The sequence below is a fragment of the Marmota marmota genome, unplaced genomic scaffold (genome assembly GCF_001458135.2).
Source record: "Marmota marmota marmota unplaced genomic scaffold, marMar, whole genome shotgun sequence".
Taxonomy (NCBI): Eukaryota; Metazoa; Chordata; class Mammalia; order Rodentia; family Sciuridae; genus Marmota; species Marmota marmota.
The window spans coordinates 2527618-2553151 of record NW_026000136.1 but is presented as its reverse complement, the minus strand read 5'-3'; the positions used below and the strand labels follow the sequence as shown (position 1 = coordinate 2553151).

Genomic DNA, 25534 nt, shown 5'->3' with positions numbered 1-25534 from the left:
TGAGGATTGAACCCAGCGCCCCGCACATGCCAGGCGAGCACGCTACTGCTTGAGCCACATCCCCAGCCCCAAGGAAAACTGATTCTAACATCAACTTTTTATGTATGTTTGAGACATAACGGGTTGAGGTGATGTAGTCCACCCCCCACCCTACCAAGCTCTCAACACTGGGATATTGGCCCTGAGCTCTGGCCTAGGACACACGCACATGCACACACGTGTCCCAGCATGCCTATCTCCACGTGGACAGCTTGCAACAATTCAACAGGCCCAAACATGACCCCCCACTCCCCGCCCCCCCCAACACACACACACACACTGTATGGTTCAGCTATGGACTCACCCACTTTTCCCCTGCAGGTGACTCCCTTTGTCCCTCCAGTGTGAAAATGAAAACCTAGCAATCCAGGATTTTAAAATCCACTTTAAAGTGACACAAACACACTAGGAGCTTGTTCATCAAATTCTCAAAAATTCGAGTATTACCAGTCATATGATTCAAGAATTTATTAAGTCATACATGCAAAACATACTGCTAATTGCATTAGCAAAAGATCAATGTAAAAACACTGCACAATTCTGCAACTGTCAATTTAAAAAATTTTGTTCTAGTGGTTGAAAGGTCCAACATTGTATTCTTGCCAGTGAGTTTAAGTTGTACAGAACATTGTTAGCACTAGCACAGTTTACAGAACCTCACAGACCCAAAGGAACATCATTAGGCAAAGCCACAACAGGAAGCGTGTGTCCGTGTGTGTGTGTGTGTGTGTGTGTGTGTGAGGTAAACAGGGTCAGTATTAGTCACGTGACAGTGTTGGTAATCTGGCAAGACAGTGATGTTAAGAAGGTTCATAGTTGAAGAATATCTAAAATATTTTAAAAACTGTAAAGCTGCAACACATGATTTTTACACCTAGTTACTAGAAAACTAAGGAAAGCACTTATTAGCTTTGAATAAAGTAACATGAAAACAGGAATGCACTTTTACTAACCTACAAAAAAACTAATGCATTATCAGAAAGATTTATAGTACAAGTAGGAGTCATATTGCTCATTAAGAAGGGGTTCTATAAGAAAAGCACTTACTAAGTTAGCAACTATGGGAATGGCCGTTCAAAAGTGAATTAAATGCCCAATTCCGGGAGGGATGGCAAGTATAGGAAAATGGAGAAGCTTAAGAAAAGACACTTAATACCGACCTTTCTTCATCTACTGCATTTGACAGAAATTAATCTTTAAAAATCTTTACCCGTGACACTTTTTTATTCAGTTGAATTATTCTGTGTACAATGTAGTGTAAATTAATCTCCACTTATATTTAGTCAAAATACTGTCTTCATCCTTTGATCACGTCGTGTTTCACACACTCCACCCAGCACACCCACGACTAGGAACAGAATACTTCATTAGAGGAAACACGTGAATGAGAGTTCTGTTCAAAGTCTCTGCAAAAGCTAGTCGACTGATTTAAAAAAAAAAAAAACTCACTATGAAATCAGAAACTTATCCAAAGAGCTGAGTTATACTCATTTCATTACGACATACAGTACAGTTACGTGGTGAACATGGGCTGATAAGTTACTGATGCATTAAACGGCAACATTTCATCATTAAGGAGGCTGTGCTGCTTCACAGGATCTCAAACTACTCGGAAAGCGTCTGCACCTCCTGACTTCAGAAGCGCAGTCTTCTTAGACAAAGGTCTCCCAACAGTTTAGTGCTCAGTGTTCTCAGCTCAACGCAACTTAGTTCAGAAGGTATTTTGGCAACTCTTAATCTGAGCAAGAATAGGGGCTTTTGAAAAATAAGGCTTTAAGAAGGCTTGTCACTTTAGGGCTAAATTTTAATAGAATGTGAGTTTGAACTCATACACTTAAAACAAACCCTTAAAATTACTGATTGGTTCAAAATGGTTTTATGGAAAAATTAATCTTTAACAAAAACTTGGCATTGAGTGCGAAGGCTCCACTGTTTTTGAGCAAAGCATACAAAGGTTCCAAGGGGCAGGATCAAGAACGAGGGACTTGGACATTTACAACAGCAGGCATTTTCTCTTCCTCTTCTTGACAGGAGGTGGGCAGAGAACTGCTCGGATAGCTTCATCAAACACTGTCTTGAGGCCTCGCTGTGTGAGTGCTGAGCACTCCAGGTATTTTACAGCACCTACGAGACACACAGCCACACAGCAATGTACACTCAGCATGGCACGACACGACTCTCCTGATCAGGACAGCAGCAAAAGGCTGCTCCCCTGGAACCCTGCACCTTCTTCTGCTGATGTGACATGGCACTGCAGAGCCAACTCTAACCCCACCTCCACCTCCCAAGGGCTAACTAACACTAAGGCCTAGAAGGGCCTTGCTGGTTCCCCAAAAGTAAGCCAACCCTAAGCAGGAAAAATACATTCTCTCTACTTCCCCAGACTGAACCCTAGCCTCTCACTAGAGTAAAAGACATGCAGATCAGGTAGGAAAATGCAGGATTTCATACCAATCTCCTTAGCCATGGCTAACCCTTGTGGATAGGTGATGGGAGTCAGCTTCTTCTCCTTCAGTTTCTCAATTGTGTCTTTATCATCCCTAAGATCAAGTTTAGTTCCCACTAGGATGATAGGAGTGTTGGGACAATGGTGTCGCACTTCCGGATACCACTAGATGTGAAAAGAACAAAGTCTGTACCATTCTCCTCCACAGATGACCTTGACCTAAATTACAACTAAGGTGCCAAACTGTGCCAACCACCCCACTTCAGCTGCTGCCTGTCCTTCACACCTTCCAGCTCAGCCTGAAAGAACTGTAAGAAATAATCTTAGTAAGCCAGGACTCCTGGGATTAAGGAAAAAATCAGAGGAAATCACTTTATTTGGGGGAAAACATCCAATTCTTAGGATCATCTCAGAAAATTCATCACCTGTTCAGGGATAAAAATACACAAACTACCTAGTGGAGTACTCTGGCTCTGCCACCATTGCCCACCCTGAAAATGTCCCTGATTATTACAACAAAAAGGTCTCTCTCCCTCCTGTTTGACTACATTGACAAAGATCAAGCAAAAAGAAATGGTCATTAGACTGACTCCAAAGATGTTCTTTATTTTCTGAATGAGACCTGAAGCTTTAGAAATCTATATCCTAAAGGCATTGCTTAAAAACTGATTACGGGACTAAGGATATAGCTCAGTTGGTTAGTGCTTGTCTCACATGCACGAAGCCCTGGGTTCAATCCCCAGCACCACAAAGAAATAATAATAATAATAAACCTGATAAAGTTCCCAAGAAATAAAATCACTAAGACCAATTTGAATAACTGAAAATTCATAGCACTAAATGATATTTTTTTATTGTTCCTTCCAATATTTAAAAGAAATAAGTATTACATGCCTATAATCCTAGCTGCTCAGGAGACTGAGGCATGAGGATTACAAGTTGGACACCAGCCATAGCAACTTAGTGAGATCCTGTCTCAAAATTTAAAAACTAAAGGGCTAGGGAGGTAAATTTAGTAGTAAAGCACCCCTGGATTCAATCCTCAATACCAAAAGAAAAAACAAAACAAAATCCTACTTACCTTTGCACGGACATTTTCAAATGATGCAGGACTCACAAGGGAAAAGCAAATTAAGAAAACATCCTACAAAAAGGAAACAGGAAAGCATTCAGAAAACAACCTTAAAATGAGGAAGGTGATTTGCTTCCTAAAGGCTGCTGGGAATGAGTCATTGGGTGCGGTGCTTACTGGTACCAGCAGCTGATGTCAGAGGCCAGCTCCCCCCACTCACCCCACCAGTCTGTCAGACGACTCCCAAATCAGAACCAGCACATCAAGCAACTAGTGAATTATGAAAAAGGAAGGGAGAAGGAAAATACTGAAAGCTGTTGGAGGCTGGGAAAGCATCAAATCAGACCCCCAGGGGGCCTCTTTTCCCTAACTCTCAACTGGAGACCTAATTATCTGTTATAAACAGGCAAAAAAAAGTACAGTAGTGCTCTTCCAATACTTCTGTAAAATCTGATCTCTCAGTTTCCCAAAAGCAGAGTCAATTTTAAAAACATTAGCTACAAACAATATGCTTTTCATTACGTTCTCTAATGCAGGTTAAGTACAAACATTTTTAGATTATCACTGAGTTCCAATTAAACTGCTGTTACAGTCCCTGGCCACAAAATAGTGGCTGGCTTATTTGCTGTCCCCACCCTTCCCTCTCCAACAAAGGGTAGTTTAAGTGTGGAAGTAGCATTTTCCTAGCTGAGAACCACCTAGATACAGTCACAGACTCTCAAGCACAATCAGGGCCTCTGGAGAACTTGCCCCCAGGGCAGCTGTTGCTAAATAGAGATGCAAAGGAAAAGCAGCGCAGAGTAAATACTTGAAGAGAATTGCTGGTTAAACAGAAAATATTTGACTTTTTCTTCCCATCTAATACTGCACATAATGTAAAATTCAAATATTTACCTGTATAAAAAATGCCCAAGAGTTTCTAAAATGCTAGGTTTATAAAACATATCCCTAGAAAAACGTAATTATGCTGCTTTTGAAATGCATACAATTCCCAAGCTAGCACTTTAAACCATCCAGCTGGTTATCTTGTACCTGAAAAGGAAAGAAACATCCCATACAACAGCTTTTTTATGAATAACATTGTTTAAATACTGGCTCATGCACAAGCTTGTCCAAGAATCACCAGGGCACCCCAGCATCCAAGTTGATTGCAACCATCTCAAAGCATGAGTGGGTTAGCTCACCAGTGCCGCACAGCCACCCAGACAGCCCACCACCCAGGACAACACAGCAAAGAGAGAATGCTCTGGCAGCAAGGTTAGTCCTGCCCAGGCTCAACATGAAGCCACCCCTGTGAGCTCCCAGGTGGATTCTCACACCACCTCCTCTAATCAGCCCAGAAGGGGCCCTCTCACAAACCCTTCCTTGCACTTGGAAGGAGGGAAGCAAGCAGTTCAGAAACTGCTTCAATCAAGCTGGTAGGTGACCTGTCACGCTCCAATGAAAGCTTTTATCATCAAGCAAAACCTCACCTTGAGTGAATTACAAACAAAACACTCAAGGAACTTGAGGTTCAATAAGAATTCCTAGGAAAACTAAGTGAAATGAGAGAAGAGATAAAGCTTGAGGCTTAAGTCGATTGAAAGTCTTACATACGGCAATCGGCTTGTCTTTGCCCCTGGACGTTATATCCTTACCATACGTGTCTCCAACCTAGTAACGTATGAGAACTTTGTTTGAGTTCAGTACAAACTGAAGAAAATTAAAAAAAAAAAAAAAAAAAAAAAAAAAAAAAATCAACGTAACCTGTTATTTATTCTTCATCAGAATTTCAGCTCAACCCTCCTGAGGGATCCAAAAGCATTTAATAACCTAAGACATCTTTGATGCCAAACACCACTGAATCATTCAATGAAACCTGGCCAAAGGTTTCATTCCATCAGTGCAGTTCAACAATAGTCAAGTCAGACAAAACAACTGGGGTGCCACAAAGGTGTTCCTTCTACTGTGGAGCACACACCAGAATTTAACACATTCCCATGCAGCTGGAAATGTTAGCAAGTGTCCCCTAACATAAAGGCCTGCTCATGTGCTGTCACTGGCATACGTCAGCAACAGGCACTTCTTCAAAGAGCTGCATGCAAGTTCTTACAGACAAATCCTGCAGAAGCCTGAATACAGAAAAGGTACCTGCCTGTGAAACATGCCTAATAGACCAGACTTGAGGGTTTTTCCCAGGACACAGCCAGAGTTGAGAGCTGACAATTCTAACACTGAACACTAAAAGCTCCTGTGCAGAGCTGTGTTCCTGTCTTCCTCCTAGTTCTGTGTGTAGTTTGGATTTAGACTTGTATTACTGAAATGAACAATGCAGTTCAAAGTAAGACTCAATTCCAAGCCCCACTGTGGATTTGGTGAGGTTGCTCCTTAGAGACAAAAGTTAACATTTCCAGTGTTTACCACAATGCTTTTAATTCACTTCTTTGCTTCAAATAAAAATCAATAGACTTATTCTTTCAACACAGAACTCTTGAGGATTCTTCTAAGGGCAAATGAGAATTATTCTAATTTCATCTCACTCAAGATTCTCTAATTTATAATTCAAAGATAATATTTGTTTCCCCTAACCCTCCTGATTTAATGTTTGGGCTGTTTTTAAAGATTTGTCCTCTGAAGGAATTGATGAGGGGCCAAATATTCATTGTGATCCACACTTGCTGAGATCAGTCACACAAAAAAACAGACTCAAAATACCATCTAATCACATTTGTTGTACCCTTTTCAGTTTTTAAGAACATCTTTTTTGATAGATAAGGGACATGCACAACAGGAGCCAAGCAGTTCCAGTTCCCCTCCTATGTGAACACTGCACCATCTGCCTGTTCCTTCCTTGTTGCTTTTTCTTCCCCCAGCCTAAATATAGCTTTCAGAAAACATGTCTGGTGCTTCTGACACTTACTTTCTACCACCTATTCCTTCCAACTCTACTTTCCTAACACCGTGGCATGTGAGGTTGTGCTGGTCAACCTGGCTCTCTGTTTTTCCCTGTCCTTGAACCATCAGCAAGCACTCCTTAGGAATACCTGGCTCTTTCAAGGTCTCTCACTTTCCTTCTTCACAAGTCACGTGGCTGTTAGAACACCTCTAGTCCTGGCCTATCTTTCCTGTGACTTGAACACTAATACTTTCCTCAGATCATTATGATGTTTCCAACTATACCAGACGCCCAACATGCCTTTTAAGAAAGTGGCAAGTCTTCCATGTCTTTATTAGTCTCCTATCACAAGCCACTTCCCTTCCTCACTGGTCAAAAGTACAGACAGAACAATTCCACCAGCTGCTCCTCTGCCTGTCTACAGTACAGTCCACACTGATGGGCTGGTCTTGGTAGAATGTGACTGGGCAGACATCTGCATGGCTGAAATCTCACTACTCCAAAAGCAGTATTGTTTCTTTCATTTTATTCTCTTTTCCCGTCAGTCTTGGAATTCTGCCCTGCCCTCAACTTAGTACTGAGGACTGAGCCTATGGGTGCTTTATCAATCCCCAGCCAAAGGCTAGGGATTGATTAGAGACAGGGAATCACTAATCAGCCCAAGCTTTCCTCGAACTTGCAATCATCCTACCTCAGCCTCCTGATTAGCTAGGATTACAAGTGTGTGAAATTTTCTTTTTGTTAATACAGGCATTTTATGCGCAAAGAAAGGACCAGGATATACATACATGACAGAGAAAAGGCAGAACTAAAAAAAGCTGGACATGTGTCATCACTGTGGAACCTCTAAGAAAATAAGCCCCAGAAAAAAAAAGAAGCAGCCCAACACCTGGGAAGTAGCCTGGCGCCAACAGCTTTGTCACAGTGGGCCTGTTGAATGTAACAATTTCTCAGAACACCAATATCAGACAAGGCCCCATGTGACCACACTGAAATGAGACCAAAAGTAAAGAAAAAGACAAACTTATAATCTTGTCTAAGTGCAGACAAGTCAAAAGAATCACTGCAAAATTGCTAAACATCCAAGCTCCTAGTAAATGAGTTACATTCTTCCACCATAGCTTTAGTTTTGCTTCATCTCCCCACCAACTAGATGATCAAAATATACCAATGCAGAATTACCCTGTTCCTGATGGTATGCATCCACAAACAACAACTTCCTTTTTGAGCCCTACCACTCCCCCAACCATACAGCACAAGAGCAAATCTCACCCCAGTTTTCAGGTATTTCTCTTTCATGGCAAAAAGTAAGAAACCCAATTCTGCTTAACTATAAGTGTGTTCCTAATGACCTGTAGCCGAAGGACACTGACCCAACTAATGAAGGCTGAGGCCTTTTGAAAAAAATCAAAATTTTCCAGCTAAACCAGGCATGGTGATACACACCTGTAATCCCAGCAGCTCGGGTGGCTGCGGCAGGAGAATTCCAAGCTCAAAGCCAGCCTCAGCAAGTCGGCAAGGCCCTAAGTAACTGAGCAAGACCCTGTCTCAAAATAAAATATAAAAAAGGGGACTAGGGCTGGGGATGTGGCTCAAGTGGTAGCGCGCTCGCCTGGCATGTGTGCGGCCCGGGTTCAATCCTCAGCACCACATACAACCAAAGATGTTGTGTCTACCAAAAACTAAAAAATATTAAAATTTTTTAAAAAATGGGGGGGGGACTAGGGTTGTGGCTCAGCAGTAGAGTGCTCACCTCACATGCGAGAGCCTGGGTTCGATTCTCAGAACCACATAAAAATAAATAAGTGAAATAAAGGTATTGTGTCCAACTACAACTAAAATAAATATATATAAAAATATATATATATATTTATATATACACGCACACACACATATATATGGATGAGGATGTGGCTCAGTGGTTAAGCACCCTTCGTTAATCCCTGTAACCATACCCCCCCCAAAAATATTCCCAGCTATATAAAGCATGGTTTTTCTTTTATCCAATGTTGCAGCAGTCTAACCCACTATTAACCCACTAGGGTGCCACAAAGGTGTTCCTTCTACCTGTAGAGCACACACAAGAATTTAACACATTCCCATGCAGCTGGAAATGTTAGCAAGTGTCCCCTAACATAAAGGCCTGCTCATGTGCTGTCACTGGCATACGTCAGCAACAGGCACTTCTTCAAAGAGCTGCACGCAAGTTCTTACAGACAAGTCCTGCAGAAGCCTGAATACAGAAAAGGCACCTGCCTGTGAAACATGCCTAACAGACCAGACTTGAGAGTTTTTCCCAGGACACAGCCAGAGCTGAGAGCTGACAATTCTAACACTGAACACTAAAAGCTCCTGTGCAGAGCTGTGTTCCTGTCTTCCTCCTAGTTCTGTGTGTAGTTTGGATTTAGACTTGTATTACTGAAATGAACAATGCGGTTCAAAGTAAGACTCAATTCCAAGCCCCACTATGGATTTGGTGAGGTTGTTCCTTAGAGACAAAAGTTAACAACATTTCCAGTGTTTACCACAATGCTTTTAATTCACTTCTTTGCTTCAAATAAAAATCAATAGACTTATTCTTTCAACACAGAATTCTTGAGAATTCTTCTAAAGGCAAATGAGAATTATTCTAATTTCATTCCAGATATGGACCACCTACAAAAACTTAAACCAAATAGTTCTTTGAATTGGCATGAGGATTGGTAAGGGGAGAAAGAGGAAGGCTGGTGGTGAGCAAGTCCCCTACTTTAAGCTTCAAAAACTCCTTAATCTTGGCAGTCCTTCCAAAGACAGACTCAGAATGCATCTGACATACTTTTGTAGGCTTCTCCTATAATACAGCCTCTAACAAAACTAGGCTGTCCCAAACCCCTGGTATTAGAATCGTTTACCTTTATACAAAGAAGGTTGGGAAAGCATCAAAATCTGCACGTGCTGTGTGCCCAGGCAGATTTCAAGGGTATGTGCTGTGAGACCTACGAGATCTCTAAAACAAAAACTCATATATCAGCAAGGCCTACAGTGGGTCCACGCTTACTAAATATGCCCATGACAGGATCAAGCATGCTTTCCTTATTGAGGGACAGAAAACCGCTATGTTGAAGGGACAAGTAGAGTCAGAAACCTACATTTTTAAAAAGTAATAATTAAAAACTGAAGCTTGAGTAATAAAAAGTCAAAAGGCAAAAAAATAAAAAAGACCTTAAACTAAGCAAAAAATATACTACTTGGGCAATTTTGAAATAATGTGTAAATATTTATTATGTTTGCAGAATTGAAAACTTGGGACTTAATGGGTTAAAACCTTCAAGCAGGTGTGGTGGCACATACTTATAATCCCAGTGACTCAAAAAGCTGAGACAGGAGAATCACAAGTTCATACAGACTTTGTTGAGACCCTGTCTCAAAATGGTGGGGTGGGAACAGGATATTGGGGATATAGCTCAGTGGTAAATCATGTGTTCTATTCCCAGCAAAAAAAAAAAAAAAAAAAGGTGAGGGGAGGGCTGACCTAAACAGAGGCCTACCATCTCAGCAAACAGGCTACATCAGCTGGATCAGACACCAACAGGGCATAAGCCTTATGATACTGACATACCACTCATGTTCCTACTCCTGTCACTAAGTCCACACAATGAAATACAAGATGTTGGATTTGAGCATTACTTTGATCTACCTATATGAGCATGCAGAACTTGCAAAAAAATATAGGTAACTTACTGAAGGATAGAAAAGCCCTTAGGATTATTTAATTTGGAAAAATAATTTGAAGGGTAACTTCAACTGAAAATGATGACTAGCTGCTCACTATCTTTTGGAGAACAAAGTAGAAATTAATGGTTTAGACAAGATTTAGTTACATAGAACTATACAACAGAGAAGATGCCAACTTTAAATAACACGAAAAGCATAATATATCTCTTTTTTGCATGGCCTAAATAAGAAATCTTCAACCTGGCCCTTCAGGAATGGGTTTGAGAAGTCTTGGGTAAGCCACATAAAAAGCCCTGCAGTCCAAAGAGCCAAAATCAGAGATCAAGTTCCATTCAACACTTAGGTTGAGAGGTTTCCCCATTACCAACAAGACAACAAGGTGCCATCCTGTAACTCCCAGGCCAAATCCTCTTGGTAAAAAGTGATTCAAAGTAATGAGACATCTGGGCCCCGGTACCGAACCATTTGGGCCTGCCCCTGCGCTCCCAAGATCATTCCCTTGCAAAAAGGAGTTGAAACAAGCATATCTTTAACTGCTAGTCAGGTGCTCCTTAAGCACCCCCACTCACCCTCCTCAAATGTATTACACAGCAGTCAGTTTATGGGTCTTTTCTGAAAGTTACTTGAGAGCAAGAACCCTGTCTTATTCCTTTTTTCCTACTCAAGTACTTTATAGGAAAACAGTCCACTGATGTACATAGTCAAGACCTAAAAAGTTTAGTCTTAAGCCCCATCATGGCAACACCCCCTTTGATTTCAGGCCTCTAACATAACAACATAGCTTTCTTCAATCTGAGAGTTCACCTTATCTGTGCTCCTCAGCAGAATGGGACTCTTGCCAAGTCACCTTTGACTTGCTATGAGTGACTCCCTCAGAGAAAATGGCCTTGCCCTATCCTATATCCCCTGAGTCACAGTGGGGTGGCTCTCATTTCTCAGAAATGATGCCACACTCTTCCAGATTATCTAGGGGTTGATATTCCTATTCTACCAGTCACTATTTTTAAATCCACTTAAAATTTGGAATGATTTGCCAGGCGCAGTGGTGCACGCTAATCCCAGCAGCTCTGAAGGCTGAGGCAAGAGGATCACAAGTTCAACGCCAGCCTCAGCAACTTAGCAAGGCCCTCAACAACTCAGTGAGACCCTGTCTCTAAATAAAATACAAAAAAGGGCTGGGGATGTGGCTCAGTGGTTGAGTGCCCCTGAGTTCAACACCCCCCCAAAAAAGGAATGATTCAACACTCACTGATTACAGAATAGTTTTCAAGATATTTAAGATTTTGAACCATTTTATGTTTATGGGCTGATTTTTAATACTTAAATCACATTTAATTTTTAGCTATAGATTTAACTGAGAAACCACCCAACTGAAACCTCCCACACTATATTTAGCACTGTTAACTAAAATTCAGCTAAAGTATAATGTGCAAAAACTACATAGTTTAGACTGTATTTGGCAATACTTCCAGCTAGAAACAAAATGCATGAGACTGTTGGTTAGAGGGAAAAGGCTGTCTGTATTCAAGATCTTAAAACTATCACTAAACAGTAAGTTTGTTTTAAAAAACAAGATCTAAGAAGATAATGGTTGGGCTGGGGTTGTAGCTCAGCAGTAGCAGGTGTGAGGCACTGGGTTCGACCCTCAGCACCACATAAAAATTAAAAAAAAAAATAAAGGTATTGTGTCCACCCACAACTAAAAAAAAAAAAAATTAAATACATAACACTCAATTAAAAAAAAAAAAAAAAGAAAGAAAGAAAGAAAAGTAATGATTAAGTCTACCCTACCAATCAGGGCTCAAATATGATCATTCTCTAAGCTCTTCCTGATCCCATCCTGGATTCCTGGCCAATACTGGGTTGCCCAGCACATTCACAGAAAATGACACTCACCAAGACACAACTTACACCTAATGAGCCTCTAGACTGATCAAATTGTATCAATGAGAATGAAGAGGAATCCAAATAGCAGTTAATACTAGAGTGTGTACAATATGCTAAGAATTTTCTATGTACATTACATGTATTAACTCACTCAAGAAACAAAGAGGCAAAAACTAGAGAAGACACTGTCCAAGGTCACACAGCAGCTAGGAAGTGGAAAAGCAGGATCTGAACCCAAGGAATTTGCTCTGCTTCCTCTTTAAGTACCCACTGTTCTTGCCAGCTTCTGCTCTAATTCACTTTTTAATCTTTTAGTTGTTTTATAGAGAGGCAAAACAAATTTTTTTCTGATTGGCACAGCAGACCCATTTTATAAAAATGAAACCTCAATCTACATGGAAAAGATTTAGGTCTAAAGTCAAAGAATTATATTTTTTATAAGAAAAAAAATTATTAAGCCCTGATTAATTACTAATGTGGTTTAAAGAGACCTTAATCTTAACTACTTAATTTGATATGGTAGTGAAAAACTGTCCCAAAGCAAATCATCTTCAAACTAACTGCTATTAAAAACTGGTTTGTGACAATAAAAACATTACCAGTTTTATTATGAGTGGGGGAGGTTTAATAAATATGGTAATTCTGCTTCCATGAGGAGAGGACATATTATTCAATAAATAGTATTATATTTTACCCTCACTTGGAGGGGAGTCTGATGCTTGCTTATACTATACCAAAAATGAATTATAAATTAAAGATAAAACCTTTAGCTAAAAAAAAAAGCCTAATAAAATTAAATGAAAGAATGTAGAATGCACAAGGCTAAATAACTGGTAATGCTCAAAAAGTAAAAATCTGAATTGCATGTAGGGAACCAATTTATATTGAGTGCTATTACTCAATATACCCAAATCACAGCAAAATAAGCAAACCATAGATATGCATTAATAAAACATTCAAGAATAAAACTTTAAAATTCAGTTTAGTCCTTACTGTTTGTGGATAGGAGAGGGGGCGCAATCTGTCATAATCTTCTTGTCCAGCTGTATCCCATAAGCCCAGATTCACAGGTTTCCCATCTACCATAACATTGGCAGAATAGTTGTCAAAACTGTAGAATGAGATAAAAGTGGTTAGTCACAGACAAAGGATCAAAGTCACTGTCCCAGCAGCACCTCACATCTCATAGAAGGTTTGCTAAAAGGCAGCAAATGGACCTGGATACTGCCAGGCCAGGAAATGACCACAAAGGCAAAAGGAGAAAGAGCTCTGAGAGAGAATGGCAGGCAGGCTGGCTGAAATGTATGAGGAACCAACTAAACACACACTTGAGAAAGAAAAATGCCTGAGAAACAAAGGACAAACTACTAAATTTAAGTGAAACAAATTTCTGTCAGCAATAAAAAATCTTTGCCTTAATAAACAAAAAGTTGGGGCTGGGGTTGTGGCTCAGTGGTAGAGTGCTCACCTAGCATGCACGAGGCACTGGATTCAATCCTTAGCACCACATAAATGTAAAATAAAAATATTGTGTCCACCTAAAACTAAAAAATAAATTTAAAAAATAAAATAAAATAAACAGAAAGTTTTAAGACTTTTTTCCCCAGGAAAAAGTGGAATTAGTTCCTCCTTCAAATCCCACGTGTGGGGTTTTTCATGTACATGTCTTATAATTTTCAACAAGTGTTTCCAGCCCTCACATCTGAGTATATGGAGTGATACTTGGTACAGTCCTGGTCATCCATGCCTGCAACCAAAGTACAGTGGTAACAAGACATACCTGACTTTAGAAGCCACCCATGTTTTCAAAATGAGCACACCTGGTCACATCAATGTTTAAAATAACTTAAAGCTACTATACACAAATTAGTTACTATAGGAAAAGGCAACAGAGAAAAAAGGCTTATAGGCTGACAGATATTTAAAAAGTGCTACTGGTATCATAGCTAATTAAAACAAAAATAAGGGCTTTATGATTTTTTTCAAGCTTTGCAATTTAAGCCAAGACAAATACCCTAATACATTATTAGTCTATAAAAGTCAAGGATTTACTTTTTATATGCTTTTAATACTTCATGCCTCTTACAATACTGCAAGAAGAGCAGAATTGAGATCTAAGCAAGCTCCCAATATAATTTACAGAATTTAATGACCTAACTTGTTTTTATAAAGAAAAGGTTTGGGAAGTGCCCATGGCCCCTATTGGTAGCAAAGTAGGTTAAATGAATGTGGTAATTGTACTTCCATGAGGAAAGGACAGATTATTCAATAAATATTCAATAAACAGTATTGTATTTTCACCCCACTGGCATGGGTGGAAAATCAGATGCTTGCCTCATACTATACCAAAAATTAATTTAAAACATTAGCCAAAAAAAGCCTACGGGGGGAAAAAAAAATACTAGATAATATTCTTGCATCGAGGCAAAAAAAAAAAGGGGGACCAGTGGTATAATCAGGTATAGTACTTCAAAATCAATAATCATTAGGGATTTAAGCTCTATCTATATGCATAGATAAATTCCCACCACAAATACAAGACAACTAGGACAGAGTGTTACCATTTACATACTTTAAATTGTTCGATGGCACTTTCACAGAGCACCTAAGCAGTGTGCTGTGCTTGAGCAGGGCGGGACTTAAAGCCGTTCCTCTCCACAGTGTCTCTGCCTTCACTGGGATGCACAAGACTCACTGGGCCACAGTGAAGCTTGGCTACTTGAAACTCTCTAGTAACCCAACATCAAAAAAGCATTTTGCTGGAGCTGGGGTTGTGGGTCATCAGTAGAGTGTTTACCTAGCATGTGCGGAGCGCTGGGTTTGATCCTCAGCACCACATAAAAATTTAAATAGAGATACTGTGTCCAACTACAACTGAAAACAAAAAAGCACTTTTCCTTCTCCACCCAATTCTGCTGCCCTTGGGGAAGATGCAGCCCAATGGCCATTTCTATCCTACCTGGTTTTCAACTGTGAAGCCTGTAACTTAACAGTGACCTAGAACCAACTGATGGATGACTTGTCAGAAAAAGCCAATTAAAATCTAATGGAATACTTCATGTTCCACTTCCCATAGAGCCAAATTTATCCAAAACTCTTACATTCACAAGAATTGTTCTCTGACCAATCTCTGGTCAGCTTCCTTTTGTCTAGCTCTGGATTTCTTTGTATTACTACCAAGTGCTATATTTCACACTAAATTTTAACTTTGTTTTCTTGAGTATCTAAAAATTAGAAAAGCAAGGCTGTGTTTATTCCATCATGTGAGAAAACTATATTAAACTGACCAGGTATTTCTTAAAAGTCCAAAATACTTACAATTAAATCCCAGACAATGTTTGAGAGGAAAACAAATTATATCCACATATACGAGCATTAAGATAGGGTTAACAACAAAACAAATGGAAAAAAAATCAGAAAAAAACATATCAGACAATACAAGTATAACTGAAGATACTTACACAGTGGGGATATACTCTCCAGGAAATGCATTGGTTGTATAACTGATCAGTAGGCAAGTTTTACCTACAGCTCTAAAAGGAGAAAAATAAGATTGCTTAGTTGACATGAACATAATTATAGTTTTCTTTGTTCTGTTAAAATAATTTCTAGAAATCCAAACAAACCAGCATTTTTTCAGAAAGGTAAGATTTTGGATCCATCTAGTTCTATTAAGGTTATGTGGTATTAGCACCAATAGTCAATATTTGTACAGTTGTTTGTACAAATTACAAAAGGAAGTTACAAAAGGAAGAACATTTTAAAATTTAAAAAAAGTTTCTTCTGTGAACATCTTCTGTGAACAAGCCTTTCATACAAGAAGTTTTAAGTTCTGTACTCAATGTATTAGTTCACTAATACTAATGCAAACATAGCTTGCCCCTGCAACATACATGCAGTTATTTCTGTAAAAACTAACTTATTTTGCCATCCCTCAGGGACACAGCTCAAACTCCCACCCACTTCCTAAAGGCTTCCCTCAGTTTTGACTCTTCTCCAGAGCTTTTAGTTAAAAACCATCATACACAAATGTTCTCACATTAATTTATCTGTATGCATTTGCCACGTCATGAGCTTTTAAAAACAGGGTCTAACAATACAGTCTACACATATTAATTAATAGCTCAGAGATGATAGTGTAAAGTTCCCAAACAGTTACAAAGAGAAAGTAAAAGAGAACCATGTAGAAATAAATATTCAGGGCAAAAGAGCCACCTGTACAACTGGTAATGGGTACAGACTGGATCAATATTACCAGTAAACCATCAGGCAAAAGTCAAAGTGGTGATTCAGTCTCCCAACCACCTGAAATGTTTTTCAAGAGAATATTTCTTTTTTTTTTTTTTAATTTTAGTATTTATTCTTTTAGTTTTCGGTGGACACAACATCTTTGTTTGTATGTGGTGCTGAGGATCGAACCCGGGCTGCACACATGCCAGGCAAGCGCGCTACCACTTGAGCCACATCCCCAGCCCTCAAGAGAATATTTCTAAAAATTAAGATTCCTGGGGCCGGGGATGTGGCTCAAGCAGTAGCACGTTCGCCTGGCATGCGCGCGGCCTGGGTTCGATCCTCAGCACCACATACAAAGATGTTGTGTCCGCCAAAAACTAAAAAATAAATATTAAAAAATAATAATAAAAATAAAAATTAAGATTCCTAGCCCAGGTGTAGTAGCACACATATAATCTCAGTTACTCAAGAGGCTCCCAAGTTGGAGGCCAGTCTGGGCAACTTAGCAAGACCCTGTCTCAAAATAAAATTTACAAGGGGCTAGGTATGTAATCAGTGGTAGAACACTTGTGTAGAATGTGCAAGGCCTTGTGTTCAATCCCCAGTACAAACCAATCAATGGACAAAAATAAATTAAGGTCACTGCACCACTGTGCAGGGGCATGGTTGGAGTTTTACAGCATTCATAGGTTGACTTCTTCAGGGCTTTCCTAAGGGCTCAATTCACCAAATGTCCTCTATAGTGAGCCCAGTTTCTTGCTGTTTTCTGTTGGTTTACCAAAGTTAAGATGATAAGAGTTCACTATGGTATTGGTTTAAAAGTTTTTTACTGTTCAATCCCAAATGCCATAAATGGATTCACCATAAAGAAAGTTTAGTGCTTTCCTATTTTTCCCCTCACACTCTAAAGTTTTAAAGTGAAAATGTCTCAACAAGGGCAGATTACAGGCTAATTCGGTCTTGCCAGTACTTGTTTTACTCCTAACATTATTAAGGGCTTAACAGAAGTTGGAACTCTCCACCCCAAAGATCTCACAATCAAACATTACATCATCAGAAGGTAACTTCCAACTTCTAAGGTTTCCTAAATAGAAATGACTCATTGGACATACATTTTGTAAAAGGCTTAGACTTTCAAAATGAACCTATATAAGCAAGAGACAAAAGATTTAGAGTCAGAAGCCTGCGTTTGAGATCCAGAACCAACTATCACTAAGTGATTCCAATCTTTTGGCAAGTTCCAACTTTCTTTATATGCTTCAGTTTTTGTGTTTATCAAACAGATGCAAAACTACCAACTCATTCAGCAAACTATTGTGAGCATAAATTCAGTTTTAATTTATAGCAAGTGTGTACTATAAGAAGTATATTAGGCACCAAAGATATTTCATTGAACAAGGCCTCACAGAGTATGTGCACTTATTAAACTAAAAAATGAAGAACACAATCATTACACAGAAGTACTGGTATGAGGCTGGGGATGTAGCTCAGTGTTAAGAGTGCTTGCCTAGCATATACAAAGCCCTGGGTTCAATCCCTGGAGTCCAAACAAATAAATAATAATAATCATCATCAGTATGATATTAGTAAAAATGCTCTGGAAATGCACAGCAAAAAATCTAACCTAATCTGGGAATGCACAGAAAAAAATCTAACCTTGTCTTCGGGGTAGACAGAGAAGGCTGCAATGTATGCTAAAAACTTATGAGGAATGGAGACAGAATGGGCAAACAAAGCAACAGCAGATGGGGAGGCCCAGAGTTGAACAAAGCCCAGCATAACTTAACAAGAAATATGGGGGCAGTGGTAGAGGAAAATCTGAAGAGGTGTCATCTCCTTAAGAAGAGATGTGGGACTGATCCTGCCTACAAGCCAGAGAAGGTAAATTGCCAAGAATGCATTCGATTTTCCAAGAAATATCCAAATGCACTGCGGAAAGAGGACTGAGGAAGGTGTGACATGAGGTAGGAAAATAAGGAAGCTGCTGCTGTGTTCCAGGAACCACCTGTGGTAGTCTGGACCACAGAGAGGGACTGTAGGGTGAAAATAAACGGGCTGTTTCATGAGCTACTTAGACACAAAGCAGAACAATCATGGTTTGGCCATGGTTTGGATGTGGTAGTTGAGAAAGAAAGTGGAGTCTAAGGCCAGGATAAATAAACCCTTTTTCAAAATGACAAATGTTGTGTAGAAAACGATAACAATTCTTGTCACTTAATGTCTAAGACAAGCAACTATAAATGTTTTAAGATAAAATATCTTGCTGAACACACTGGTGCAGGCCTGTAATCCCAGTCACTAAAGATACTGAGGCAGGACGATTTGATACTCTGTCTTAAAATAAGTAATAAAAAGGACTGGGATTGTAGCTCAGTGGTAAAGCACTCCTGGGTTCAATCCCCAGTACCAAAAAAGAAAAAAGATATTGGCATAATCTGATACTGGCTGATAATTTACTATCTATCATTATTGGCTACAAATCTATGTTCTTTTTTTTTTTGGGGGGGGGGTGTACCGGAAATTGAACTCAGGGGCACTCAACCACTGAGCCACATCCCCAGCCCTATTTTGTATTTTACAAAGTGAGACAGGGGCTCACTGAGTTGCTTAGTGTCTTGTTTTTGCTGAGGCTAGCTTTGAACTCTCATCCTCCTGCCTCAGTCTCCAGAGCCACTAATCTATAAATCTTTACGAAAAAGATTAAATTGTGGAATTCTGATTTTTAAAATAAGTACATGCCCTACCTTTTTTTAATTATTAAGAACAAAAAAAATTGAAATTTTTATTTATTTATTCCTTGTATATATAAAAATATAAATCAGAGGCTGGAGTTGTGACTCAGAGGTAGAATGCTCGCCTAGCACATGTGAGGCACTGGGTTCAATCCTCAGCGTCACATAAAAATAAATAAAATAAAGGTATTCTGTCCAACTACAACTAAATATGTGTGTGTTTATATATACATACATATATGTATATATAAACATATATAAATCAACTCTAGAGGTCAGAGTCAACATCTGCACTTGGCAAAACAACTTGAACATAAATGCATGAAGAATGTCAGCCATGTTGGATCAAAGTGTGGACAGGCTCTTGTAGAATTTCTGGAAGTTTTGCTTTGGAATTTCCAGTTTTATATATTTAACTGCTCAGTTAAACCTCTTTTTAATCTTTGAAAGATGTCATCACTCTAGAAAATGAACCTGGATCGGCCTGCAGGGAGAAAGCTCATGTCAGTTCTATATTGGATTTCTCCAAGTTCACGCACGACATTACAGTTTTTTAAACCTGTATTTGACTAAAGCCAATAACGTACATTCTGTTAGGTTCTTCACTTTCCCATTAAGAGAATGTTTTACTTTTTTTTTCTGCAAACCTTATTATTTCTTGCAATCTATAAACCACAACTTAAAAGCACATAAAATCAATAATTACGAAACAATGGCAATTTCCTCACATTAAAAAAATAAAAATAAAAGGGGGGGGGGCTGGGGTTGTGGCTCAGAGGTAGAGCACTTGCCTAATGCCGCAGTCTGGCTGGGCACAATCAGGAACCACTTGTCAAAAGAAACTAACTTTATTTTTAGAACCACACACGCCAAACAAAACAGCCTCTCAGGAAAAAAGGCAGGGAAAAGCCTGAAAGTCTGAAAGGGCAGGGAAACAGCCCAATGAGCATCACCGCAGAGGAGCCAATCAGCTAGATGTTGCTGGGGCCGCTGTGAGCCAATCATCAGCTGGCAGCTGGAAGTTTGCTGGCAGCTGGAAGTTTGCTGGGGCCCCTTCGGCTGTGGCTCTCAACATCTCCCCCTCTCTGTTTAAACAACAAGCATGTGGCTTAGGGACCGTGCCTGCCTTAGGTTGTCCAATAGTACATATGGTCCTTAGGTTGGTACCATTGCAATTGGATCTTACCCGTCACTGACTACCAGTCCAGTATACAGCCACACCTGTGGAGAGGTCTTTGTACCAGCGGGGGGGTGAGGTTCTTTGCCTCGCCTCTGTTGGCCCCCAAATTTTAGCTGGACGATCATGACAAGCAGAAGGGAGGAAGATACACCAAGCCAATTGACGGCTCCTTTTGGAAAAATTGTACCACCATTTGGTGCTGATAACGCCAAGGTCGCGGGTTCGTTCCCCGTACGGGCCACCAAATGCCGCAGTCTGGCTGGGCACAATCAGAAGCCACTTGTCAAAAGAAACTAACTTTATTTTTAGAACCACACACGCCAAACAAAACAGCCTCTCAGGAAAAACCCTCAGAGCCTCAACTGCCACCACCGGCTTTCCACAAGCCTCTCTCTCCCACACAAGCTTCTCTCCACCTCCCACAATCCTCCTGCTCTTGAGGCCGATTGGCTGGGTCACGTGGGTGGAGCCAAAAAAGTCCCCCAATGAGCAGCTCCCTGGTCTGAAAGGGCAGGGAAACAGCCCAATGAGCATCACCGCAGAGGAGCCAATCAGCTAGATGTTGCTGGGGCTGCTGTGAGCCAATCATCAGCCGGCAGCTGGAAGTTTGCTGGGGCCCCTTCGGCTGTGGTTCTCAACAGCCTAGCATGTCTGAGATAACTGGGTTTGATCCTCAGCACAACATAAAGATATTGTGTCCATCTATAACTAAAAAAAAAAAAAAATTTAAAGGGATCTAGGAAGCATAAATAATTTTCTGCACTGCTTTTTAAGGTTAAACTGATCTTAGGAAAGAAAAAAACATTCTTCCAAGGACAACTGTAAACCAAAACAAAGAGCATGCAATGTCATCTAAAAGCACATAGTTTTGTTTTAGTTTTTTTGTTTTTTGTTTTGTTTTGTTTTTTTAATATTGAAGAATGAATCCAGGGGCACTCAACCCACTGAGCCACATAACCAGCCCTTTTAATATTTTATTTAGAGACAGGATCTCACCAAGTTGTTTACACTCCCACTTAGTTGGCTTTGAATTCAAGATCCTCCTGCCTCAGCCTCAATTTACAGTGAGAAATAAGGTATGGGGATTCTACAACAAATGCTTAAAGAGAATATGTACAGAAAAAAATATGAACTAGTAAGAGTAGTTCAGGGGTTGAGGTTGTGACTCGGTAGTAAAGCACTTGCCTTGAAAGTGTGAGGCACTGGGTTTAATCCTCAGCACCATATAAAAATAAATAAAGGTATTGTGTTCATCTACAAAAAAAATTATTTCTAAAAAGAGTAGGTCAGAGCTGGGGTTGTAGCTCTGTGGTAGAGCGCTTGCCTAGTATGTGTGAGGCACTGGGTTCGATTCTCAGCATCACATATAAAGAAAGGCACATTGACAACTAATATTAAAAAAAAAAAAAGAGAGAGAGTAGTTCAATGTTACAAAAACACAAAACCCAATCTGAAATCTTAAGTTCTATTTCCAACAGTGAATATCACAGCAAATGAACAGAAAGCTAGCCAAAACCAAACAAAAAACAGAAAGCTAGCCATTATCACCATTAGAGGCTCCCTAAAAAATTAAGATTCCAGGGCTGGAGATATAGCTCAATGGGACAGTACTTGCCTAGCATGTGTGAGACCCCAGTTCAATCTCCAGCGCAGCGCACACACATGTGCACACACATACACACAAACACACACACATACAAATTAAGATTCTGTTTAAAGTTTCTCAAACACTCAAGGCTGAAGACACTACATATGAATTGTTGAATTATGGGCTGTCTCTTCCTCTGGAGAAGGCCCACATTCTCTCCTGAATGTGTATTTCTTGCTTTATCTCAAAAACTTCTCACTCTTGACACAGCCTACATTATCCCTTAAATATCTCTACTTTCCTAAATAAACAGTTGTCTTTGAGAAAGGAAAAAAAAAAAAGAGAGAGAGAGAGAATGAATACTGAAGTGTGAAGCAGATTTTTTTCCAATCCACCCTTCTAGAATCAAGTCCAACTATGGTGTAGCAGATATGAGTGAGCTCAAGATACAGAGTTCAAAAATAATATCTTAACTGCATACCACTCCATTCTCCTTCAACTCCTCTATTAAATCCCCTGTTAGTGGGATGTCATGTGAGAAAGCAAATAGAGTAAAATACTGACTACAGATTATAGTGGTGAGAATACGGGTGTTGACTATACTCAATTTTTCTGTATGCTTGAAATTTTTCATATTAACCTGTTGGTGGAAAAATGTTCCTTCTGATGACATGCGATAACTACACTGATAACAAGACTCCTGATAAAAACATCTCCCTCTAGGAAGACTACAATCAGAAGACAGAGCTATCTGTGATACAGAGGTGAAAAAGTAGGAAGCACTAAGATATTAAATGACTAATGCAAAAGACAGAAGATTATGACAGATTGAAGGTTTCTCAAAATGGCTTCCTGATACTCCTCCACTTTTACTAGTACTGCCATTCCACACCCCCACATTGCTGGGAATTGAACCCAGGGCTTCTGGCATGCTAGGCAAGTGCCTGTATCCCCAGTCCTGTATTAAAAAAAAAAAAAATGTATATTATTATATATAATTTTGCCAACCATTATCAGTCATACATTAAATCTAAGCTTGTAAGCCAGTGCAGAGAATTCAAATACCTTTATAACAGGTCAAAACTAAAGAAGATAAAAAGTAAACCTCAAAACACACCAAGACAATTTATGAAGAACTGAAATTCATTTTTCATGCTATCACACAGTTCAATGGAAATACTAAATGGCACACATTCTTATAAAGATGATGTCACAAGAGGCATTTATCACACTCAACTAAAAAAAACACCTAGGCAGCTATGTCTTAAGTCAGACACTGTGGCGCACAGATCACTGGCCCAACCAAAAATCATTTTGTATGAGGTCTTCAAGTCATTCACCCTCCACCTTCTAGTCAACCAAAGTTAAAACAACACTATTAAATACTGTTTTTGGTTGTGGGTATACCCCAGTGGTGAAGCATATACTATCCCCAGCATCAAAACAATTTTTATTTAAAAAATTTCAAAACAGTTGTGAGATGCTGTCTTACCTAAGTAAAGAGACAATCAATCTTAGGGCAGAGGTCCCCCTCAAATAAAAATTATAGGTCCTACATTCAGGAAAGACTACCTTTTTTTCTTAAAGATTTTTAAGATGAACACAATATATTTATTTTATTTATTTTTATGTGGTTCTGAGAATCGAAACCAGTGCCTCACGTGTGAGGCAAGTGCTCTATCACTGAACTATAACCCCAGTGCCAGGAAAGACTATCTTTAAAAAATAAATCCTATCTCATATTTTATACCCAATGCCAATTTACTGCTATACAGGAAATTATATACCAAAAGAATACAAGCTAGGGGCTGGGGTTGTGGCTCAGCAGTAGAGCACTCACCTAGCACGTGCATCCTCAGCACCATATGAAAATAAATAAATAAAATAAAGGTATTGGAGCTGGGTTTGTGGCTCAGCGGTAGAGTGCTTGCCTGGGTTTGATTCTCAGCACCATATATAAATAAATGAACAAAATAAAGACCCATCAAAAAATTTATAAATAAATAAATAAATTAAATAAGGGTATTATGTCCAACTACAACTAAAAAAATAAATAAAATTTGAAAACAAAAAGAATACAAGCTAAATGATTCTCACTATAATACAGTTATAACATAGTTTATAATTCCTTAAATAAGAAAGCTTGGGGCTGGGGTTGTGGCTCAGCAGTAAAGCGCTTGCCTAGCACGTGCAAGACCCTGGGTTTGATCCTCAGTACCACATAAAAAAAATAAATAAAATAACTACAACTACAACTAAAAAATAAATATTAAAAAAAAGAAAGCTTGCAATTTGTGAAACCTCAATCAGTTTGCCTTCATTGATTTTATTATTTTTAATTGTTTATAATTCTACAACATTAAGTAGCTTTAAGCCCCACAAAATTTAGGCCCATATTTATAATTAGCAATTTCTGAATAAAAATATTCAAACTATAATATCAGGAATATTATTTGGTTAAAAGCAGAAAAATATTTCTGGTGTGAAAATTATGTACGTACCTAGATTTTTCACTAAAATAATGTTTGCTACATATTATCCCTTGACGTAACACAGCTTAAACTCTTCTGTAAAGGCACATTTCATTTACATCACTTAGCTATATCACTAGTCAATACCAAATGTCAAATGCAGTCTTAAAAATCATACTGAAAAAAAAAGCCAGGAACTGTGGCTTTCTGGTGTCCAGTATGAGGGTCTCCTGGAATACTCTTCCACTGAGCTACATCCCCAGTACTTTTTATTTTTTTTATTTTGAGACAGGGTCTGGGTAAGTTGCTGAGGCTAGACTTGAACTTGCCATCCTCCACCTCCGCCTCTCTAGGTTGCTGCAACATTATGCACAGCAGGAACTACATATTCCCTCAGAGTCTTCCAGTAATAAAAAGAGCAATAGTAACAATGACAACAATAACTGGAGATTACTAAGCACTCAGCAAAGAGTAAGGCACTTATCAGGCTCTTAATATTTAGCATCTTGTTTACCTTTCCCTTGATGCATCTCTTCAGGATGAGTGATATGGTCAAGGTTACCCCGTAAGTAAGTGGTGGGGTGGGGATTAAGGAAGGATATAGTTCCCATAGTGGGCATTCAACAAGTATCTGACTGTATTTTAAAAAAGCTAGGGCTAAGGTTGTGGCTCAGTGGCAGATGGCGTATCTTGCATGGGTGAGCACTGGGTTCAATCCTCAGCACAACATAAAAACGAAGGAATAAAATAAAGACATCATGTCCATCTACAACTAAAAATTTTTTTAAAAAAAGAAAAAAAAGCTAATACAGGGATGGAGGTGTTGCTCAGTGGTTAGAGCACTTACCTAACACATTCAAAGCCCTGGATTGATACCTAGCAACAGGAGCTGGGGAGCCAAAACAAGACATTACAGGTCCATGACTTGCTCATATTAATTAAATGTAACTGTTGTGTGCATACATATATATTTGGGGGCGGGGGGGATACCAGGAATAGAAGTGCCTCTGGAGGCACTTAACCACTGAGTTACATCCTAAGCTCTTTTTATTATTGCTTAGGGCCTCTCTAAGTTGCTAAGGCTGGCTCTGAATCTGCTATCCTCCTGCCTCAGCCTCCTGAACCACTGGGTGCCACCACACCAGATTTCTCCTTAGATTTTGGTCTTGGAATTCTTCAAATAACATCACATACTATGACTGAGTACTGAATTAGCAGTAACTTTTTATTTTATTTATTTTTTGGTACTGGGGATTGAACCCAGGAGGGCTTTACCACTGAGCTACATCCACAGCAC

The 25534-nt window shown here is 39.4% G+C and overlaps 1 protein-coding gene across 2 annotated transcripts; it reads right to left on the bottom strand.

Moving 5' to 3' along the window:
• Positions 1–492: 492 nt before the first annotated feature.
• On the bottom strand, positions 493–15646 carry Rac1 (Rac family small GTPase 1). 2 transcript variants are annotated; one of them, XM_048785278.1, is made up of 6 exons: positions 15495–15646; positions 13027–13144; positions 5154–5210; positions 3567–3629; positions 2491–2650; positions 493–2163 (listed from the first exon to the last, which is right to left on the bottom strand). In XM_048785278.1, the coding sequence occupies exons 1-6, from the start codon at positions 15605–15607 to the stop codon at positions 2033–2035; spliced, it is 642 nt and encodes a 213-aa protein (XP_048641235.1). In that variant the 5' UTR covers positions 15608–15646; the 3' UTR covers positions 493–2032. The 2 variants fall into 2 exon arrangements, with proteins under 2 accessions (XP_048641235.1, XP_015357489.1); XM_015502003.2 differs by lacking the exon at positions 5154–5210.
• Positions 15647–25534: the final 9888 nt, after the last annotated feature.

What these genes read in the sequence shown, in the direction of transcription:
- Rac1 (XM_048785278.1), bottom strand. Translation starts at nt 15,607, where the DNA reads ATGTTCATGTCAACTAAGCAATCTTATTTTTCTCCTTTTAGAGCTGTA. An exon ending in GGAGAGTATATCCCCACTGT is followed by an intron (nt 13,145 to 15,494) that starts GTAAGTATCTTC and finishes CTCATTCTACAG; the next exon opens with TTTTGACAACTATTCTGCCA. An exon ending in GCAAAGACAAGCCGATTGCC is followed by an intron (nt 3,630 to 5,153) that starts GTATGTAAGACT and finishes TCCTTTTTGTAG; the next exon opens with GATGTTTTCTTAATTTGCTT.